The sequence below is a fragment of the Glycine soja genome, chromosome 11, assembly GCF_004193775.1.
Source record: "Glycine soja cultivar W05 chromosome 11, ASM419377v2, whole genome shotgun sequence".
Taxonomy (NCBI): Eukaryota; Viridiplantae; Streptophyta; class Magnoliopsida; order Fabales; family Fabaceae; genus Glycine; species Glycine soja.
This window is the reverse complement of record NC_041012.1, coordinates 20,971,745-20,993,579: the sequence shown is the minus strand read 5'-3', so window position 1 is coordinate 20,993,579 and position 21,835 is coordinate 20,971,745. Positions and strand designations below refer to the sequence as shown.

The 21,835-nt window shown below is 32.7% G+C and overlaps 2 protein-coding genes and 1 long non-coding RNA gene across 3 annotated transcripts; 1 reads left to right on the top strand and 2 right to left on the bottom strand.

The window, feature by feature from the left end:
* Positions 1-5,405: 5,405 nt before the first annotated feature.
* LOC114374744 lies at positions 5,406-6,424 on the bottom strand. The gene is made up of 2 exons (XR_003658622.1): positions 6,283-6,424; positions 5,406-5,887 (listed from the first exon to the last, which is right to left on the bottom strand). It is a non-coding gene; the product is annotated as an uncharacterized LOC114374744 (long non-coding RNA).
* A 6,398-nt stretch (positions 6,425-12,822) lies between these two features.
* LOC114374370 (SWR1 complex subunit 6-like) lies at positions 12,823-14,628 on the top strand. Its single transcript, XM_028332008.1, has 4 exons — positions 12,823-13,026; positions 13,154-13,259; positions 13,830-13,936; positions 14,052-14,628. Exons 1-4 carry the CDS (start codon positions 12,922-12,924, stop codon positions 14,253-14,255), a joined length of 522 nt encoding a protein of 173 aa, XP_028187809.1. The 5' UTR covers positions 12,823-12,921; the 3' UTR covers positions 14,256-14,628.
* Positions 14,629-15,748: 1,120 nt separating this feature from the next.
* LOC114374369 (laccase-3-like) lies at positions 15,749-18,634 on the bottom strand. Its single transcript, XM_028332007.1, has 6 exons — positions 18,444-18,634; positions 18,190-18,341; positions 17,549-17,793; positions 17,252-17,380; positions 16,064-17,014; positions 15,749-15,969 (listed from the first exon to the last, which is right to left on the bottom strand). Exons 1-6 carry the CDS (start codon positions 18,555-18,557, stop codon positions 15,839-15,841), a joined length of 1,722 nt encoding a protein of 573 aa, XP_028187808.1. The 5' UTR covers positions 18,558-18,634; the 3' UTR covers positions 15,749-15,838.
* Positions 18,635-21,835: the final 3,201 nt, after the last annotated feature.

Sequence of the window (21,835 nt, the reverse complement as noted above, 5' to 3'; positions counted from 1 at the left end):
TCACATTCTTCTATTTTGCAGATTACATGTTGTACCATTTGTAGTGAGGCTCATGAATCAGGTCATTGCATTCCCATTGAAGAACACACTTAGGAAGTTCATTACATGGGAAATCAACAGAGACAAGGATACAACCAAGGAGGATTTTCAGGGTTCCAGCAAGGTCCCTATAATCAGCAAGGGCAATGGAGATCACACCCTGGCAATTAATTCAATAAGGACCAGGGTGGACCTTCCAACAGGCCACCTTAACAAGGGCCAAATATTTTTCAGAGGACCACCAAACTGGAGGAGACACTAGCTCAGTTTACACAAGTGACCATGTCCAACCATAAGAGTATTGAGTCAACCCTGAAAAACCTTGAGATCCAGGTGGGTCAACTGGCCAAGCAGTTAGTTGAGAAGTCATCTAGCAACTTTGGAGCAAATACTGAGAATAATCCCAAAGAAGAGTGTGAAGCAGTTATGACAAGAAGCAGGAAGCTTGTGGCGGCTGAGGATAAGGATGTTGTTGCTTTGAAGGAGCAATTTGCTTTGAAGGACACTACTGATAAAAAGAAGAATGAGGTAAGAGATGAGAGGAGTCAATGGAGAGAAAAATCAATAATTCTTGGAAGGGAAGAAATAAAAGACAATGAAAAAGAAATAGAGGGAGGAAAACAAAAAGAAAAAGAAGAAAAAGAAAAAGTTGAAAAAAAATAAAGAAGAAGAAAAAAGTAAGAGTGAAAAAGCAAGAGAAAAGAGTAAAGAAACAACTTCAGATGAGGGAAAGGAAGTGTCATACCCTTTGGTACCTTCCAAGAAAGATAAGGAACGCCACTATTCAACGGTCGACAAGTGCACCGAATCACGCAAGTAGTATAAAACGGTAAGAACCGAGTATCGAACTCTCGGGGAACTTGTTTTACTTGGTAAAGTTGTGGTTCAGTAAATAAGCGTCTTGTTATAAAAGGTTTGTGTGTAGTATGGATACCTGTGTAAACTAACTAAACAAAGGTAAATAAAAGGTGAGCAGTGGTGGGTGCGAAGGTAGATGGTCAACGTGTTGGTCTTCCTACTGGGCGACTGATGCTACTAAAGATGTTCTCTACCTAACAATGTTCCTGTGTTCTATGTTGTCTCCTGGACTGCTAAACCCCGATGTCTCGTGCATGTTTAGCCTAATCCTAGCCAAGCGTCATCCTCAGATCCCTCTTGTTGGACTAAACTTGACCAGAACTGCATTAAGACATACATACCAACAACTAGGTTACCGTACCCCGATCCCTCATGAAAATACGATAAACTAGCCCTGTCCTATCTAGTTCTAAGGATCAAACCATTTCCCAATGTTGAATGACCCTAACTGCGCATGCATCTACGTGATCAATGCAAAAGCATACTTAAAAATGAAGTACTGATAGCACAGAGAACATGCAACATTAGTAGATAGATATAAGAGTATTTACATCAAGTACCCCGTAGGAAGAACCAACTGAGGATTTAGCTCTCCATAACTGGGAAGCTTCTCTTACAAAGATGAAAAAGAGAAAATGAAAGATTAGGAAGTACAAGTGGTGAGGATGTCTCCTTCACCTCTAGAAACCTCACAATCAGTCAAACTCTCATCCAATACTCCGCATGATAACTTCCTCTTTAATCTCTGTTGTCCCTTAGGATCTTCACACCAGAAGTTCTCTCCGCCACTCAGCAACTCAGATGAATGCTTCCAAGAACAGAGAAAACGCCAAAAATTGAGAACTCCCTTCCATTTTTTATTTCAGGCTTTAAATAGTGTTATTGATTTTTGGTCGTTCGCTCAGCCACATTCTGGTTCGCTTAGCCAAATTAAGTGACATTTGGCTTAGCGCGACTCTTCTTCGCTCAGCCTGGAGGTGCAAGCGGTGCACTTAGCAAATTTATTCTCACTAAGCGCATCATGACAACTCATCTGTTTCCAAGATCTTCTATGCGCTTAGCCATGAACTGCTGTGCTTAGCGGATGTCTCGCTAAGCCAGAGAATTAGCTTAGCGAGCGGCTCAAAATCAACACTTCCACAAACTTGCTTATTTTACCTGAAATTGAAATGGAAAGGTTATTAAATACACAAATGTGGGATAGTAAGTACTTATTACCTAAATTTACAAAAATTACTTACAATACTATAAAAAGAACTGTAAATGGAAGGAGTCGCATACAATTTACACAACTTTTTTACACAAAAGTTAGTCGTATTAACCGACTAACAGCCACCTGGCGAGATTCCTAGATATTTTCAGGAAACTGGAAATAACTATGTCATTTGGAGAAGCTTTGCAACAAATGTCACTCTACTCAAAGTTTTTAAAAGACATGTAGACAAGGAAGCACAAGTACATTCACCAGGAAAATATAGTTGTGGAGGGTAATTGCAGTGATGTGATTCAGAAAATTCTTCCACCAAAGCACAAAGACCCTGGGAGTGTGACCATTCATTGCTCAATAGGTGAAGTCATAGTGGGAAAAACTCTCATTGACTTGAGAGCTAGTATCAATCTGATGTCACTCTCCATGTGCAGATGACTGGGAGAGTTGTAAATCATGCCCACTAGAATGACTTTACAGTTGGCTGACCGCTCCATTACCAGACCATATGGAGTAATTGAAGATGTTTTGGTCAGAGTAAAACATTTTATCTTCCAGCAGACTTTGTTGTAATGGATATCTGTGAAGATAACGACATTCCCTTAATCTTGGGAAGACCATTTATGTTAACTGCAAGTTGTGTAGTTGACGTAGGAAGAAAGAAACTGGAAATGGGCTTTAAAGATCAAAGAATTGATTTTGATTTATTTGTAAAAGACAAGCCTGTGCCAGAACAAAATGTTTGCTTGCAGGTAAGGGAGGTTGAACAGGAGGTCCTGAAGGTGAGGGCCAAATTTGATATCACCCATTGAGGTATATGCGTCAAGCTAATGACGCTAAAATAGCGCTTCCTAGGAGGCAACCTAGTTCTGATTTTTTTTTTTCATTTTGTTTTTCATGCATTGCATAAGTTGGAATTTGCTTTATGATCATTGAAAAAGGGCATATTAGCTTATACTGAGTCATAGATATTGGGGGGTTGTTCTACATGTTTTGAGAAAGTGGACTGAAAGTCACTTAAAAACATTTTCATGAAAATAGTTCACTCGCTAAGCGCATACCACTCGCTAAGCGCATCTTCTCCATGTGCTAAGCGAGGATAGCCTGCGCTAAGCGCTCAAACCCTTGCATCTCAAGCTGATTGGCTCGCTAAGCCTTCTATGGGTGAGCTAAGCCCAATTCAATTCGATCTGGATTGAGCTAAGCGAGAGCCCGCTCGCTAAGCGCATCGTGCTCACTCGCTAAACCACGGCTTTACCAAGTAAAACAAGTTTCCCGAGAGTTTGATACTCGGTATTCACTTACCGTTTTATACTACTTGCGCAATCCGGTACACTTGCCAGCCATCGAACATGGAGTCAGCCATAGAGGACAACGAGAGCACCAATGTTAGGAACAAGCACAAAAAGGTACTAGAATTCGAGGTCTAAGCTATCTCCAGAAGATAAAGGAAGGAGAAGGTATGATTTTCACTAAAAATCGTTTGCCTTATTACAATACTGAGCTATTTATAAGTAGCAATTGAGGTGCTAAGACACTCAATTCCATGGTAATAGAATTCTGGTGTATAACAGAATTCTAACAAAATTCTAATGACAGAATGTTGGTATAAGGGAAATGGCAAACAACATGTCTCAAGTGCTAGCTTAGTAGATTTTACACAAAATCTCGAAGATATTTTAGTGGTGGTGTTGTTCTTTTGGGCCTCGAGCTTGAGTTCTTCTCCTGCAGGTACTTCTTCCTATAATATTAAATGGCTATAATATCCCTAAATAAATTATTATAACTAAAGATCTAACTGTTATTTTAGTCCCAAACTCTTGATATACATTGCTAACCTCCATGGTCTTATACTCTCAAGTCTCATCATTACAGTTTTATTTAATTTGTATTAAGCTTTTTGACAAACAACTGAGAATTGATCTCTTCAATGGCACCAAACAACATTAAAAGAAAAAGCATAAAAGAAAGAGAGACTCAGATTTTCTTATGTTTTACAATACACCAAATCTGTAACAAATTTTCTAGCAAGCTTTTTCGCTGCTTCTTTTGTGTCTGGCCGTAGTGTTGTTTTCGACACGACAATTTCGGCAACAACATTGTTGCTCAGGAAATTGAGATAAAGTCCTTTGATGGAGTTTATGCAATCGGATGAATTAGCTTTACGTAGCACTGCAATGTTCACTGCTGAGACGTGAGATGTGAGAGAGAGGTTAGAGGAGAGAGGAGAGAGAAAAGGTATTTTTATTTTTTAATAAAATATCTAAGATGATTATAATATCCATTAAAAGATTTGACCAAAACAAAGTAAAATTAGAATGTCAAACCGCACTCAAACTTTACGACTAATAAAATAAAATAAATAAAAAATTAGAATGTCAAACTAAAATTAAACTTGATATTTTATAAAGTATATTAATATTTTCTTTTCTTTTTTATGATAAGAAAAAGTTTAATCACATATACAATCAACATTATAAAAGAGTACATAATTTAAATTATAGAAACAATTAAGAACCTAATTTAAATTAATTATTTATAATGACAATTAATTGAAATAAAACTTTTTTTAAAATCATTTTGTTAATGTATAATATTCATATTTTCTATTAATATTGAAGGTAAGTGGAAAACTTTTTATAGAAACTAGCATGTAAACGCACGGGTCGTTTGTTAAGCCATTACATAAGTTTTTTTTATTTATTTGTAATATACCTATAAAATGTAATTCAGTGTTGAAGCATAAAAAGTTGAATATTAATAACTAAATAATGGTGAGAATAATAAAATTAACAAAACAAAAAAGCTGAATATTAATAACTAAATAATTGTTCAACAACTAAATTAATAAAACAGTTTTAAAATTTCAACAATCCAGATATGGTCTCTGAATATATGTCTTGCTCTGTCACATCCCAGCGATCCATATCACCAGTGCCTCACTCGCAAAATGGTGAAGCTCAGGATGGATTTTCCTGCTAATCCTGTTACAGAATTCAGATTTGATTCCATAATTGATTTAAAGAGGACAGAAATCAGAGATGACTTACTTGTAAGTCCTATATCGGCCATGTTTCATTTCTATTATTACAACTTGGTTATTACTTTAGAAGCAATATAACCTAGTGATATTGCTATATGGTGAAGACCATTTTCATCACTTATTTTTGGATGCATCCTTCATATCTAATAACCTACTTGATTCTTGGAATAATAACAATATATATCTATGCAGCTATGATACTTTACGGGTCATGTTCGTCAATTGATTTCCGATGCAAGAATTAAAAGAAAGATATTGTAAAAAAAGGAAAAAGATTAACATTGATATTAAAGAGTTTGATATTGGAAATTAATCCCCAACCATAGGAAGTTAGGCACCAAATAACAACACACATCGCACGCCACCAAATTGTCTTTCCCTCTTGACTCCTCCCCAAAACTCTATTAAGTGTTAAATGAAAAAAAGAGCAAGTTTGATGGAACACAGCCGTTGCATCATTAGGCTGTGACTATGAACCAAAACCAAGCCTTAACTGCAACTACAATTTAAAGCCTTTGTTTGCACATGCAATCTGGTTTCTCATTCTTTGCAAAAGGATAAGTGTCATTCAATAATCAAGTTAGAGAATACAGACATATAACAAAAGCTTGCATCAATCATCAACAAACTTAGAATAAGAATATGATATAAATAGTATAAATAGCAACATACTTTTGGAGGCTACAATAATTGTGTCCTTAGTTTTGCTATTTTTTCCTTGAACTGCCTGAGATGATACTCTGCAAGTACCCATATTCAAATTTAAATGCATTAAATTATGAAAGACATAGAAGATAAACCTCAAACCAAAATTAGACCATAAGGCCAAGTGAGAGAAAACAAACATGGGAAAAAAATCACTTTTTGAGAGCAGTTTGGAAAAAATTATTGACCAGAGAGAAGCATACAACTCTTGTCATCACAATAAAATGACATTCAGGTAGAGCCAACATAATAATAATAATAATAATAATAATAATAATAATAATAATAATAATAATAATAATAATAATAACGACAACAACAACAACAAAATTAAATAGAATCATAATGTAGCTTCCTGCAACAACAATAAACTTTATAATTTAAAATGTAAAATTGCAATATGAAATAAACAGTATAAATAGCAACATACTTTTGGAGGCTTCAATAATTGTGTCCTCGGTTTTGTTATTTTTGCCTTTAGCTACCCGAGATGATACTCTGCACAGTATAAATAATAATAATAATAATAATAATAATAATAATAATAATAATAATAATAATAATAATAACAACAACAAAATTAAATAGAATCCTAATTCGAATTCCTGCAACAACAATAAAATTTATGATTTAAAAGAAAAAGAAAAAGAAAGAAGGAAATACTTGAATAGGTTTATCGTTATCAAAGCAAGCATGATGAGATTCAAGGCATTATTCTGAAAGTCATTATTCTATTATGTGCATTCACACAGATATCAAAATAAATATTTCCAACAAAATATATAATTAAAAATTAAAAGTATATAACAGCTTACTCCTCCATTATTAAGAACTTCTCTTTCTTGTGGGTAGAGAAGTGCTTGTTGAGTTTTGTATTTTAAAAAAAATTATAATTAAGACATTCTAAACTTATATATATTTTTGGTATTAATAATTTGAATATTCATTTGTTATTATTATTATTATTATTATTATTATTATTATTATTATTATTATTATTATTATTATTATTATTATGTAAACTCTAGTTGAAGGTCATTTTTTATGTTGTTGTTGTTATTATTATTATTATTATTATTATTATGTAGACTCTAGTTGAATGTCCTTTTTTATGTTGTTGTTGTTGTTGTTATTATTATTATTATTATTATTATTATTATTATTATGTTGGCTCTAGCTGAAAGCCAATTTTTATGTTGTGATTATAGGAGATGCATGCTAAAACGAAAATGGTTTTCTTTGATATTACAACCTACACACACCAGGAAGCTCAAAGAAAAATCTCAATGTTCACTCCTGGAATTAGAATATAAAAAAGGGTTTTCAGCTAGAGTATACATAATAATAATAATAATAATAATAATGATAATAACAACAACAACAACAACAACAACAACAACAACAACAACAATAATAATAATAATAACTTCAACCATGAATTGACCAAAAACCAAAAATTGCAGGAAAGCATCAACAAAAAAATACCCATAAAAAGACTTACCAAACATGTAGTCCTTTAGAACTTGCGGGATGAGAAAAGAAAGAAAGTAAGAAAGTTCCCAAAAAAATATGAAGGAAACTTTGGTATTAGAATGACAAAAGTTAAACTGAAAAAGGGGAAAAAATGGATGAAAACCACTGCATACCCATAGCTTCTAGTTGTTGGATGAAAGCCATTTGATTTCTCATATGAAAAATATCAAGAAATCCACTAAAGAAAATTCAGGGAATTAAAAACAAAAAAAATATTGATCTTAGACATAAAAAAACTGTCCAATTAAGAACAATAACTGCTAAAGGAGTAGGTACTATAGCAGTGCAATCTGCTCCAAAGATATGTATAGTGGGAGGTTTAGACATAAAAGTTAAACATGTAGTTAAACTAATAGGATGAAAATACTTATCTTAAGCCTGCTTTCAACTGCAATTTGAATGACAATGTTATTTCCCAAAGAAGCTACCTGCAATTTGAATGACAATGTTATTTCCCAAAGAAGCTACCTATTCAAAAAAAAAAAAACAATAGACCAATAACCTGGGAGCCTTCAAGAATCAATAAACAAAATGTCAAGAGTCTATTATGAACCATGGTTGTGGATAATATGGAGTTCAGCTAGCACAAAGCTGCAAAGAAAACATTTGAGTACTGAATATGATAGTCATTATAGGTATGAGCAAGGAAACTAAATATAGAAGAGCCTAGATATTCATCAGAAGCAAAAGAAAATAATGATTTGACCCAAAGAAATCAAACATATGAGAGAAAGAAAAACATGATAAAAATTACAGAAAATGAAAGAAAAAAAAGTTACCTTTTGTTGATATTGCATCTCCAGTTGCACATCCACCTAACGAAGCAACAATTTATTTTTCTAATTAGAAAACAAACTAAGAAACTATATCATTATTATTATTATTATTATTATTATTATTATTATTATTATTATTATGATGATGATGATGATACAAAACCAAAATATAAGCATAAGGACATTCCTATGAGTTCGGAAAATATAAGCAACTAAAATTTTAATTTCTTAACATCTACAAAAGATGAACCACTTCTCAAAGTGCATGCTTTATTTAAGGAACCCAAGGAAACCAAACATTCAATAGCAAAGTGGAATGTTGAAGCATCACAATTCTGGGTATAAGGTTTCTAAGCTTATTCTGTACATGCATTGAAATGTCATGTATGTCTGTCATTTGTAACATATAAGAGAAAGAAAACCATGATTAAAATGACAGAAAATGAAAGAAAAAAAAAGTTATTTTTTGTTGATATTGCACCTCAACTTGCACATCCACTCAACAAAGCAACAATTTATTTCCTGATTAGCAACCAAACTAAGAAATTATAAAAGAACAAAGCCTACATAATAATAATAATAATAATAATAATAATAATAATAATAATAATAATAATAATAATAATAATAAGAGATAGGAAATAATGTTTGGTTTTGTTTCATTATTATTATTATTATTATGTAGGCTCTGTTCTACTGCAGTTTATAAGTTTATTTTTAAATAAGAAAATAAATAAGAAGGATCAGGGAAGAAAATAAATTGTAAGTCTAATATCTCAACTCTAAACAGCTACATTGGGCAATCTCCCAAAGGAAAGAAAGAAGCTAATCCCCAATATTTACCTGGTTGACTGCATAGGACTTTTTTGGAGCATTGTCATCGTGTTCCAGTCCAAGATATTGCTCCCAAGCACCATATATATCCCTTCTCTAAACAATCAAATAGTGCAAATTTGTAATAACTTAATCATGTAGAAGTTAAACAATATGCCTAAATAGATTCCATTGACCTTGATAGCTCTACACCTAGAAAGTAATTGAAGCAGGGTTGAAACACAGATCGACCAAACTTTCACATAATAGTTTAATTTAACTACAATGCAAAAGAAGAGAAAACAAAATTTTAACATAATTAGTAAAATATGCATCAATCTCCCATAAAAAAAAGTTGACCAAGCTTTAAAAGGCCTAAAAAGTAGTGCTAGTGCAGATAATTGAATTAACACATACATACATACCTTTGAAAACTCCACATCTGGAACTTGCAACTTTTTCTGTATTCGCAATTTGATATCAGCTAATTCTCACTATCATATATAACAAATAAAAAAGGATCCCCAAAATTCTAATTTTGGAATTGTATATCATTTGGTTTAATGTCTACATTGACTAAACAAATAAAAAACTTGAAATTTAGGGGGGAAAATGTTGAATCTCAAGTACCCGTGAATGTGCTTGTTCTAAAAAATTGAAACTTTTTGGGGCAAAACTCCCTATCCAGCAACACCCACGCCATCAATCATAGTTGTGTGTGAATCAGTTCCCGTCATTTGTGTTGAACACAACTCTACCAAGGTATTCTAAATTAACCTGCAAAATTAAAATGACAATATTCAGAAAAGAAATTTGAATCACAGGATGAAATTTTTTTTCGCTGCATGTAAAATTAAAAGTATTCTATATCAGCAAAATTAGTATTCAAATTAAAAGTATTCTATATCAACAAATTGATTTTGGTACTGCATATCATTAACGATTCAAATTGATTTTGGTACTGCATATTATCAAGAAGAACAATATAACGATTCAAATTGATTTTGGTATTGCATATCATTATTCTATATCAGCAAAATTAGTATTCACCATAAAACTAAATAGAGACAACATCTTATCAAGAAGAAGAATATAACGATTTAGATTGATTTTGGTACTGCTTATCATTTGCTTTAATGTCTACATTGACTAAACATGATTTTGGTACTGCATATTATCAAGAACAATATAATGATTCAAATTGATTTTGGTATTGCATATCATTATTCTATATCAGCAAAATTAGTATTCACCCATAAAACTAAATAAAGACAACATCTTATTAAAAAGAAGAATATAACGATTTAGATTGATTTTCGTACTGCATATCATTTGCTTTAATGTCTACATTGACTAAACAAATAAAAAACTTCAAATTTAGGGGTAAAAATGTTGAATCTCAAGTACCAGTGAATTTGCTTTAGTCTATTTTATGCGTTTATTCTAAGAAATTGAAACTTTTTGGGGGTAAAAATAACAAAGAAAAACGATAAGCAAACATGCATGTAATAAATGATGCATGATAACAACACCGAAAGAGAAGCCGAACCTCGGCCAACACAAAAAAACAAAAATCTAACTTGCATGTAAGAAACCATACATGAAAACAACACCAAAAAAGAAGGCAAACCTTGTTTGTATCTGGAAAAATGAAGAAGAGAAAAACATCAATAATAGGAAGTCAAAAGTTACACATTTATAAAAGAAAATACAACAACAAAGCTACCATTAAAAAACAGAACAACAAAAGTACCACGAACAGAGAAAAACGATAAGCTAACATGCATGTAAGAAAGGATGCATGAAAACAACACCGGAAGAAAAGTCAAACCTCGTCCAACACACATACACCACCATCTGCACACGAAACGCACCAAAACGCGTCAAAACGACAATCCATAAACTCAATCGTAAATAACAGTGATCTAATGTTAAATAAAATGAATAAAAAAGAACACCACATTACCCCCAAAAGCCCAAAACTTGTTCAAACCTGCACAACACAAAATCCAATCCGCATCATGGGTGACTGTTTATAAACCAAAAAATAGTAAATTAAAAGAAGAAAAAAATATATGAGAGAGAAAGGAATAAAATATATCAAATACCATAAAAATCTTCTTCGTTCGGAAGTCTTTTGAGTTCCAGCCAGCAGTCCCCCTCCATATCGTCCGCTTAATCTCCACCTACAAACAAAATCATTCAATGCATCAGCTTTCATTCCCCACCAAAGCGAGCACCAAATGAAGAAGAAGAAGAAGAGATAATCCATTGCGAAAAACGAGTGGCTTGAGAAAGAGATAAAGGAGGAAAGAGAAAGATTTAGGATTTGAGAGAAATTATCAAACAAAATTAAATGAAAGTTGAAATCCATTCGTTTGAGTATGATACTTGGAGTTTGTAATAGAAAAAAAGTTGAAAGCAAAACACATGGCAGCCAGGTGGCACAAAACCAAGCAAAGCTGAAGGGGTATAAAATGACCAAAAAGCTAATAAAATGAATAGGTGTCATCAGCTGGACCACGGACACAATAATAATTTTCGTGGGGTTCTCTTTTATAATATAGTAGATAGTAGATATTAGATAGTAGATTAGATTTAACTTTATGAAGTACATGACATACTGACACGGATAAAAAAAATATGTATAGCAGCAGGTCCAAAAAAGTGAAACGAGGCTTTATTCTATTTATAATTATAATTAATTAATAATTTTTTTTAAAAAAATTATAAACAAAAAGTTAAAAACTGAAACACGCTACACCTTAAATAGAATGCGACTTCACATTGAGAATTTTTTTCTTAATTTTAACCATTTATTTATAATATTTCTTTTTCAAGATTATTAATTATAACTATAGTTTGGTTTTAATTTTAAACTTTTGATATATTGTATAAACTGAATGTCTTTCTTTTATAAATACAATGAATATTAATATTACTGGAATATTTATCAATCCTAATTAAAATTATATACTAAAAATTAAAATTATAAATTCAACGAAAACAAAGTCTTACAATTGCTAAAAAAAACGTGTTTTATTTGCATTAATAAAGTTATTATTTAACATAAAATACTTTACAATTTTACACCACCAAAATATATTATTTTGAAATTTAAATTATATTTTCTAGATTCGAATTATAATCCTTTATATATTTCGATTTCAATGCAATTTAACAAAAGATTAGGAAGAAGATTATAAAATAAAACAGAACGATTATCATATATAATTTTACTTGATTTTTTGATTTTATTTTTTATTTTATTAATTGTAAAATTCTTGTTAGTTGTGCCTAAGAATTGTTTGGTTTATTTCTTGCTAAGAGTTTTTTATTTTCTTAATATATTGTTATAATTCTTAATTCAAGGAGATTATTCTTCGTAAATTTTGAGTGTACTTAATTAAAATTTAAAACTAATTTTAAAATTAATTAACAATCAAATATATCTCAGAGTGAAAAATCTTCTTCAAAAATAAAATATTTTTTCTTTCTGAAAAATATATATTTTTATATGATACTACTGTATTTAATTTTCGTATTATTAATTAATAATATTAAGAGTTAACTAACTCAGAATCAGAATAAAAAAAAAACTTATGCAAACTAAAAATGCGAGCAGTTATAAATAAGAGGAAAAGGTTATAAACTCACAATTGTGAATATTATATTTTTTTATCTTTTATTATTCATCTTATTTATATTTATCTGTTATAATTTTTCAATTATCTTTTGAAAAAAATACATATAATATTATTCTCAATAAACACTTTTTTCTTCTTCTCTATTACTCTCTTTTTTTCTTCTTCTCTACTACCCTCCTTTTTTTTTATATATATATACATTTCGTAGTTGCGATCTGAAACAGTGAAACCATTCACTCATTCCTCTTAAGGCCGTGTTTGTGTGTTGCGTTTGAATTGGTGATTCCGTAGAGCTAGAAAATGGAGGACGACGGTTCCAACTCGACCCGCCGCATGTCAAGCCGAACGCGAAAAGTTGCGTCCAAAATGGCCGCCGCGCTTGCCAGCGCCGACAACCGCACTCAGGCAACTATCTCCGCTCAATTTTCCTTATTTTGTTTTTCTTTTCATTTTTTGTAAAAAAAGATATCTGTGAATTGAAATCTGAATAATTAATCTGATAGAAACGCGATTTTGTTACAATTCAATTCAGGCGGCACTTGCGCGCTTGGATGCATTGGAGAATGACAATGCAGGTTTTGAAATTGCAGATGCCAATAATGATGACGATGATGCTTCTCTAGACGAGGAGGATCAATGTTAGGGTTTCTTCTCTCTCTTTTTTTTCCTTTCATAGTTTCATTTCACAATTTTGTTTCATTCTGTTTTTTTTTGTCTAGTGTTAGTTTTAACTTATGGTGACATTTTTTGAGTAAATGATCAATTTAGTCTACTCTCTCACTTTAGTCTTTATATTTAAGAAAAATGTAAAAATAGTTCCTAAAATTATAATTGGATAAATGACCGTTTTAGTAATCCTATTTGGTTGTGTAAAAAATGCGACAATTATATCATGTCGCTAAGTTTTTGTGGAATCATTTTATCATTAAGTTGTAAAGTTTAAAGACTAATTTAACATTAAGTTGTAAAGTTCAGGAACTAATTTGTCATTAAGTTATATGACAGAATGTAATTGTCACACTTTTTATACATTCAAGGACAAAATCAGAATTTTTGTATTGAAGGACTAAATTGTCATTGGTTTACACATTCAGGGTCTAAAATAATCATTTACCCAATTATAATTCGTTTCTTCTAAGTCCCTAAAATTTGGCTATTTACTGTCATTGGGGTCCTGAACATATACTAATTGTTCCTTCTTTTTGCAGTTTATATACAGAAAAAGCAGTCTAAAGGCACCAAAAGGAAAACCAGGCAGGCAAAAGCACTTGAAGCTAGAAGGGCCCCAAGAACGTTCCTTGAGCTCTTACATGAGGTCAGTGATTACAATTACACCCACAACAGATCATACACATAAGTAACAATCATGTTTTACTCTTGCCTTGGGTTTTGTTTTTGTTAACCCACCTCCTACAATTTACCAAATGCAGGCTAACTTAGAATCATTGCCTCCTCATGTGCCATCCTATTGGAAAGCTGCAGTTGGGCCTCCAAGCTCAAGCTCCCGTTGCCACTTCTGTACCGTTTGTGCTTTTTCTGCTAATTACACTTGTGTTAGATGTGGTATGCGATTTTGTTCCTATAGATGTCAAAATGTGCACAATGATACCCGTTGCTTGAAATTTGTAGCCTGATACATTGCCCATAAAATTGTGCACAAGTATTGAATACATACTACTGTAATTTGTTATATATCAGTATTCACTAGCACTGTGTGAAAGCAATTTCTTTGCTCAACTTTCCCTCTTTTGTTGCCCTTCAGACTAGTGTTTCAGTTAGTCAGTTACAATGCTGAAAACTGCATAACCTGACCCCTATTAGATCCTGCTGATCTAGGTAACCTTGTTAAAGATTGACCCCCCATAGTTATTAGAATCTTATAATTCACGATTTGAATCCTATGATTCAATATGATTTGGTTACCTATTGATTTGTATCATAAGATGAATCTCAAATGACTTTGTATCTTCTTACAATTCATGAATGAATATGTGCAATTTCGTACTATTGGTACAAGGTCACACAATTCTACGATTTGTCATTTTTTTTCTTTTTACTTCTTTCACTAATTCTCAAGAAAAAAAAAATGAAAAGTCATATAGGCTTAAATTGTTGAATGAAAAGGTATTGAAGGAGCACTTTTGAAATTATCCTATTTTGATTTTATTCCTCTACTTCCTTTGCTATTCAATGCATGCACTCTATTTGGCTATTTCATTGCTTCATTTCCATTCTTCTAAAATAAAGGCCTCACAAACTCAAATATAACTAATAATTTTAAATTTTGTTTTATAAGACTTATGATTAAGGTAAGTTTTATCTATTTCTAGTTTAAAATTATTACATTGAACACTAAATATCATATATATTTGAAGTAATTTCTCATTGTTTTTTAATCTTATGATTTGATGCAAATTATGATTAAAAAGTTAGCTTGGCGATTCACGATTTGAATCTTGATATGATAACCTTGATGTCCTTAGTTGCAATAACTGAAGTTATTATGTACAAGATCATCTTTATTATGTAATGTGGATTATTCTGTTTTACTGTTCTTATGGAACATACCTTTGTATATGATCTTGTATTTGTGTCTTTGATTAGAATGGCTTCAAGGAAGCTTACTTCCTAGAACTTGCTGGATAAGTTTTTCAGTTTCTTATTATTATATACACAAGAGCCTTATAACATGACAGTTGATGCGTGGTTCGGATTTAGGCAATGCTGTTAAAGAGGTCCAATGATGTCTTTGCATGTTAGATATCCAGGAACTGTCAGGATCAACTTCACATGCTTGTTCATGGTGGCCTCTGCTAAAAACTAAATGCACCTTGCTTTAAGTTGCTTAGGGTGCTTTGTACAAAATAGTCCACCTGCACATTGCAAATTGCAATATGTGGGCAATTCTTCCACTGAAGGAACAAAATGGAAATCGGTTTCTGGTACTGAAATATTTTTTCTATGGAATGAATTAGTTTTTCTCACTGAAAAATATTAAACTAGTAATAGTAATGATAAGAAATCATTTAAATTTTATTTTTCTTAATATAGGGTTACAATGCCACCTAACAAACATACCGCAAACATACAGCTCAATTAAGCATAATCTAATTCTGGTATTGGGAACTGCAGAAAGCCATACTGTCTGTTTGGCAAATCCTTGAAGAACTTATGATACAGAACGACAAATTTATTAACTAATGATGCTTCATTAACCTTAACATTGGGGTAGATCTGGCGGTGGAGGTAATACTGACTGTGAAAGGCCAACTCCATTTTCTACCAGAAGTGCCATCCCCAAACCCCAATTCAGATGTGAGTCTATGTGACAATGGACAAACCAAATTCCTGATTTGCAGTAGTGAAAGAAAACCATGTAACAGATTAAAATGTGATCCTGATACAAACTGCATAAGAAGAAAAAGTTAGTATAACAAGTTACCTGGATTGTCAGCCACAAAACGAATGGCCACCCATCCTCCAGGGGGTGTTCCAATGGTGTTCCTCACAGGTGGGTCTACAAGGTTGAACTTTTGGGGATCAGTTGTTGGGTTGAAGTTGCCGAAACCTGAACCAACTACAAAGAAGTGGAATCCATGAACATGCATAGGGTGTTCCTCAGTGGTCACTATGCTTGTGTCCTGCAGAACAATTTGCACCTTGGAGCCATACTTCACCTTGTAGAGCTTAGTTCCCCGAGAAGGTGTCCATAGCCCCCGTGGCACATTTCCAGTGTAATCAAATTGTAAAGGGGGGATGGGGGGAAAGTCTGTGGTGAAGACACCGGGTATTCCTTCATAGTAGGCTTGCATTAAGGAGGTGGTACTTGGGAGTACAAAAGATACATTGTTCATGCTTGCTGTGAAGCGGGTTCCATTTGGTCCTTGACACCGTGGACTATTAGGATTTGTGCAATTGATTAACCCCAACCCCACTATAACGTATAGATTCACATCAACTTTCTTAAAGACTCTAACCCGGGTAAGACCCCTGATCCTAGCAGTGAATGCAGTTGCAGTGGGCGTGTCATTGAAGGCCGGCAAAGCTGGCAAGATTGGTCTTGATCTGTTTTGGTTTCTGCGTCTAGTAGATCTGTATTCAAGGATTGCAGTGGTGGTGGTATTGTCAAAGGGAGCATTTGCAGCTGATTCATAGGCACGTGCTGCCATGTAGTAGAGACCTAGGGGTTGATCAGCAGTGACTATGACATTGAATGTCTGACCAGGTCCTATCATGAGGACTGAGGTTTTGAAGGGCTTAGTATATGCAGCATCCGTACCAACAACAGTCATAGTGTGGTTAGCAATTGAGAAGAAGAGTTCTTGATTTAGTGCACTGCTGATGATTCTCAGCATAATTGTCTCCCCAGCATCTACTGGAACACGCACAGTTTCTGCATTGTATGTTTGCCACATCAATGAATCTGGAACATCTCTCAAAAAATAATTTAATGCTCAACACTTATTCAACTATGCTTTTCTTTAAGGTTTTGTCATAATATTAAAAAATACTTTTAAAGGTTGAGATAATCTGCCATTTAAAAATAACTGTAGAAGATACTAATGCATTACCAATCATTTTAACATCGGTAAGAGAATGTAGACATATAGAGAGAGTAATAATTTCACACCTTGGCTTGAGCATCTGTAAAGATCACCAGGTTGCCCATTAATGGTGTATGCAACAGATGTATTTGGAGGTAATCCTGCAAAGTCTGCCTGCCTTTGGAGGAGCACAAGATCCGTATCGAACCATTCCCCTGTGTCATCATCACAATACAATCTGTTATGAAACTATAAATGAGAAGCGCTTTAGCTTTTCAAATGCCAGTAGTGAGGTAAAGTTTGATCACGGTGGGAGGAGATTCATTATGCAAGTGAATTGGGGAGAATACGGAAATGAAAGAAGGTTTTAGAGATATATATACCAAGAAGGAGGGGAACTTCTTGCTTAGGCATAGAGAAGGGATAAGGAGAGCCCAATCTAGGATAGATGATGAAAGCTCCATAAACAGTGGCTCTTAGGAAGCCAGTGTGAGCATGCCACCATAGTGTCCCTTCCTGGTCTCTGATTCTAAATCTGTATGTGTAACTTCCTCCTGGTTGGATGGGACACTGAGTCACATAACTTGGTCCATCTGCCCATGGATTTCTTAGCATTCTTAACCCATGCCTGATGCACATAACCCATGATCACTTGGTAAGAAAGACAAATTTCATGTATCATTAGCATTGTAAATTGATACATAGACCAAGTATGTGTCACTAGCATAGTAAATTTAATTCATGGACCATGCATGTACTATTAGCATAAGAGGAGTGTTAGGAATATATTTTCCAACACATCTTTAGTAGAATTTATTGAGAACTACAAAATTAAGAGAGGAAATTATTAAGTATAATGTGAGACCCACAAAATTTTTTGATTTTTGATAAATTTCAACTTATAAGAGATAGTATGCGCAAAAGAGTGTGTTTGTATTGCTCATAAGCATAGTGAATTTGAAGCCAAGACATTAGTGCGGGGAAAAGTTCCATTCGTGTGAAAGTGAAAGATGATGTTATTTACCAGTGGATGGAGATGTTGTACTGTGCTGCATTTACTACTTTGATTACAATAAAATCCCCGTTTCTAGCTTCCACTGTTGGCCCTGGGAACTGCCCATTGACTGTGATTATGTTTTGGGTTTTGCACAGCCTCCTCACTGGCCTAGCTTGAATCTATTACAATCAAATTATTGATGGAATGATAATTACTAACTGTTTCTTAACCATATTGGAGAAATGTAGTTAATAGTTTATGATAATTAAACCAGTACTTACAACAAATTCATGGAAATGTATCTCTGTAGCTGAAGCAAGGGAACCAATAAGAGCAAGCAGGCCAAGTAAGAACCAAGAGCAACATAACTTACCAGAGAGTAGGAAAGTCTTCATTGTTGCTCTGGTTGTGTTTTAATGGAGTTTCTTGGGCTGTGGATTTGTTCTAAAGTGCAGCTACTTTTAGACTTATGAAGCGGGAAATGCTTGGAAAGAGAAACACTTAGGTCTTTATTTATAGTCAACAAGTTACTTAATTTGAATAATTAGTCTAACAAAGTAGAGGCCATGGTGCACAGCACAATCAACTGTAGAATAAATGCTACGATTGTTTGATTTAGATGTAAGGAGGTGCACAATAGTAGAAATACATATGAACTATCAAATCAATTTTTCCCCCTGAAATTGCTTGCTAAGATACTAATAATCTTCTAATTACGTCCATCAAAAGATGTCATAAAGAGAAGACAATTAGACCCAACCAAACCAACATTTCCCTTATCACTAAGTGTATGGATCAATCAGCATATTTTTCTATTATAAAATACAAGAAAATTGAATTGATACTAAACATAAATTAGATATAGATAATTTGAAACAAAATAAATTTAAATATGACATGAAGTTGTTTCAACTTTAACTAGTGGATACGTAGATGCGTTAAATACTCACAAGGATAGTTTTATCATTTATAATTATTTTATCCAGTTTAAACGAGATTATCTCCGGTGAAAGGTATCTATATGAAAAAGAAAAAAGAAAAGTCAATATCTCTTCCATCTAATTAGAGAGAGAAAAAGGAAAATTATAATAAATATTTTTTCACACTACAAAATTATCCCTTTTAAAGCATCATTTAAATAATCAAGAGTTTAGGAGTATAGACATAATGTAAGACTGCGATTATCTACTAATTGCCTTCATTCATATTACTTATAAGCTAGAGCAAGTTAATAATTTTCAATTTTCAATTTTCATCCCTCCTATTTCCATTCCCTAACAACTTCATACCCGAGCAAAACATTATAAGCATTATTCTTTTAGTCTCATTGTTTGAAACGAACCATTTTAATTTAAGGCTTGGCGTTATGTGTGGAAGTGGAACATATAATATTTGTTAGATCAGAGAACCTTCTTTATTTATTTTTTTTATTTTTATTTTTAATAAAATCACAGTTAGCTAGATTCACGGTTATTCACTCTTTTTTTTCGGGGTGAAGGAGTATGGTTTACTTGAATGTTGATTTCCAAAGAAGCAGAAATTAAATTTGTACCTAAGCACTGCAATTTTCAAAGAAAATGACAGTAATTTCAAATAAGTAATAGTTGTCCATTTCCAACACGATCAATGGGTTTTTACCATACACTGTAAAAGCAGTGTAGTAAAACCAATCTCAGACCGGCTGGTAGCATCGGTCTGATAAGAATCGGTAACATAACTAGTCCAAACTGTTAGGTGGATTGCAAACATGAGAAATCCTAAAAAGATATTCTCTAACACACTTATTTAAACACACTATCTCTTATTAGTTAAAATTTATTAAAAATAATAAAATTTGGTACATCTCACGTTATATTTAGTGACTCTTTCTCGATTTTGTAATTTTTAATAAATTTTAATTAATTAAAAAAATATATATTTAAAAGTGTGTGCTAAAGAATGTGTTTCTAACATTTTTCTTGATACTACATTTATGCGATTTGGCTGATTTTTTTACTTGAACGATTGGTCAGCCAAATCCGACGCACCAAACCATTGATTTAGCTAGATAAACTGGTTTAAGTGAACTAGCAACCAAACCAATGGAAAGTGAACCAACTATCCAGTGGATTTTTGGAAGAAGCAGCATGTTACATTTTCGGGGGATCTTTTAAGGTGTAATATGATTTTTGTTTTTTATAATTTTTAAAGTATGAAATTTATTAGTTATAATTTTTTTTTTTACTATATATCGACTAATGCAAATAAATTAGTGACTCATTAATCCAATGTGATGACTGAATAAGTAATATCAATCATTTGATTTAGCAATCCAAACACCAATATCATAAGTAGATGAAGGTTGATCTAATATTTAAAGGAAAGACTTGTATCACACAAGAACTAGAGGGCGATATGTAATATCTTTGACTTGTGTCATACTCTAGCTCCAATACTCAACTCAACAACTCTTTCACAAAATAGATATATTTTATATATAAATCATGTGAGCCATAAGTTTTTCTTAACATATCAATCCGATATATAGTCTCCATTTCCTTTATTTATGCTCTGACAGTAACACATGGCAACAACTGAAACTAGGGAAAAGCTAGGAACTAAGAAGAAAGAAAGATAATAGGGCAGTTAAGATCAGGTTGAATTTTGCTTTTGTTCGGTGGTTATGAAAAAAAATACTGTTTCTGCGGTTTAATAAGTCCACTGTGTTGAATCGTTTGACAAATGACAACACTTCACAGTTAAACATAAACAAAACTAGTAGTGATCTGTACTCGATTTTCGTATTTTGCCTTTTGCGTGGGTGATTCCAACATAGAAGTAGCAAGTGTCTATATAATTTAAAGAATTAATACCACTTTTGCGTAATTTGAAAGTGGCACTAACACCTTCACTCCTTCAAATTACCAAAACTCAGCTTAATAGAATATGAAGGATAAAATGGCCAGAACTAGCATTTACTTGCAAAACTTTGGAAGGATATGATTTAGTCAAACATAAATCCTGAACATGGTAAATTGAAGGGAAAACTTTTCTCTCAATGCCCCTTCGTGTTAGCTATAAAACACACATAATTAGTAACTAGAAGTATGCATTTTCCACATTTTTTCAACAGAAAGTTTTTGTTTATTCATCAATCTAGACACTATTTAATTTAGTTAGCGCATCTCTGTCACATAACATATATTTAATTTCTATGTTTTCAATGTAAATGGTACTTAAAATACTATTAGAATAAATAGTGTATACACGATAGTGTAAATGGTCTTCAGTGTTTACAGTATCAAATAATCACAAACTATCATATTAGCTTTATAATAATTATTTTAGAAATCATGCTAATTTAATATACTGAAGGTGTATAAAAATTAAACTCATTATTATGTTGGTTGTTTACTAAACATTGTTTCTAATGCATCAAGTACTAGACACCCAACTGCTTTAGAGCAACCATAATTAAATAAGTTGGATGCATGGTATTCAAAATCAAAGCATAGGTGCCCTATGTCAATCAACATTCACCAGTGGCTTTGTCCGTCTCTCATTTCAAAATCTTAACATATAAAGCTTCTTGCCGACCTTGACCTGTCCTTGGGCTACTTAATACATTTGTACGTTGAATATAACACAAGATGACCAATCACAAATTTGGCTGTTAGAAAAATCCATATGGCTT

Excerpts from the sequence above, each read along its gene's own strand:
- LOC114374369 (XM_028332007.1), bottom strand. The coding sequence starts at position 18,557 with ATGAAGACTTTCCTACTCTCTGGTAAGTTATGTTGCTCTTGGTTCTTA. Across the intron at positions 18,342-18,443 it reads TACATTTCCATGAATTTGTT|ATTCAAGCTAGGCCAGTGAG; the intron begins GTAAGTACTGGT and ends TGATTGTAATAG. Across the intron at positions 17,381-17,548 it reads AGAAGTTCCCCTCCTTCTTG|GGGAATGGTTCGATACGGAT; the intron begins GTATATATATCT and ends ATGATGACACAG.
- LOC114374370 (XM_028332008.1), top strand. The coding sequence starts at position 12,922 with ATGGAGGACGACGGTTCCAACTCGACCCGCCGCATGTCAAGCCGAACG. Across the intron at positions 13,027-13,153 it reads GCGCCGACAACCGCACTCAG|GCGGCACTTGCGCGCTTGGA; the intron begins GCAACTATCTCC and ends AATTCAATTCAG. Across the intron at positions 13,937-14,051 it reads TCCTTGAGCTCTTACATGAG|GCTAACTTAGAATCATTGCC; the intron begins GTCAGTGATTAC and ends TACCAAATGCAG.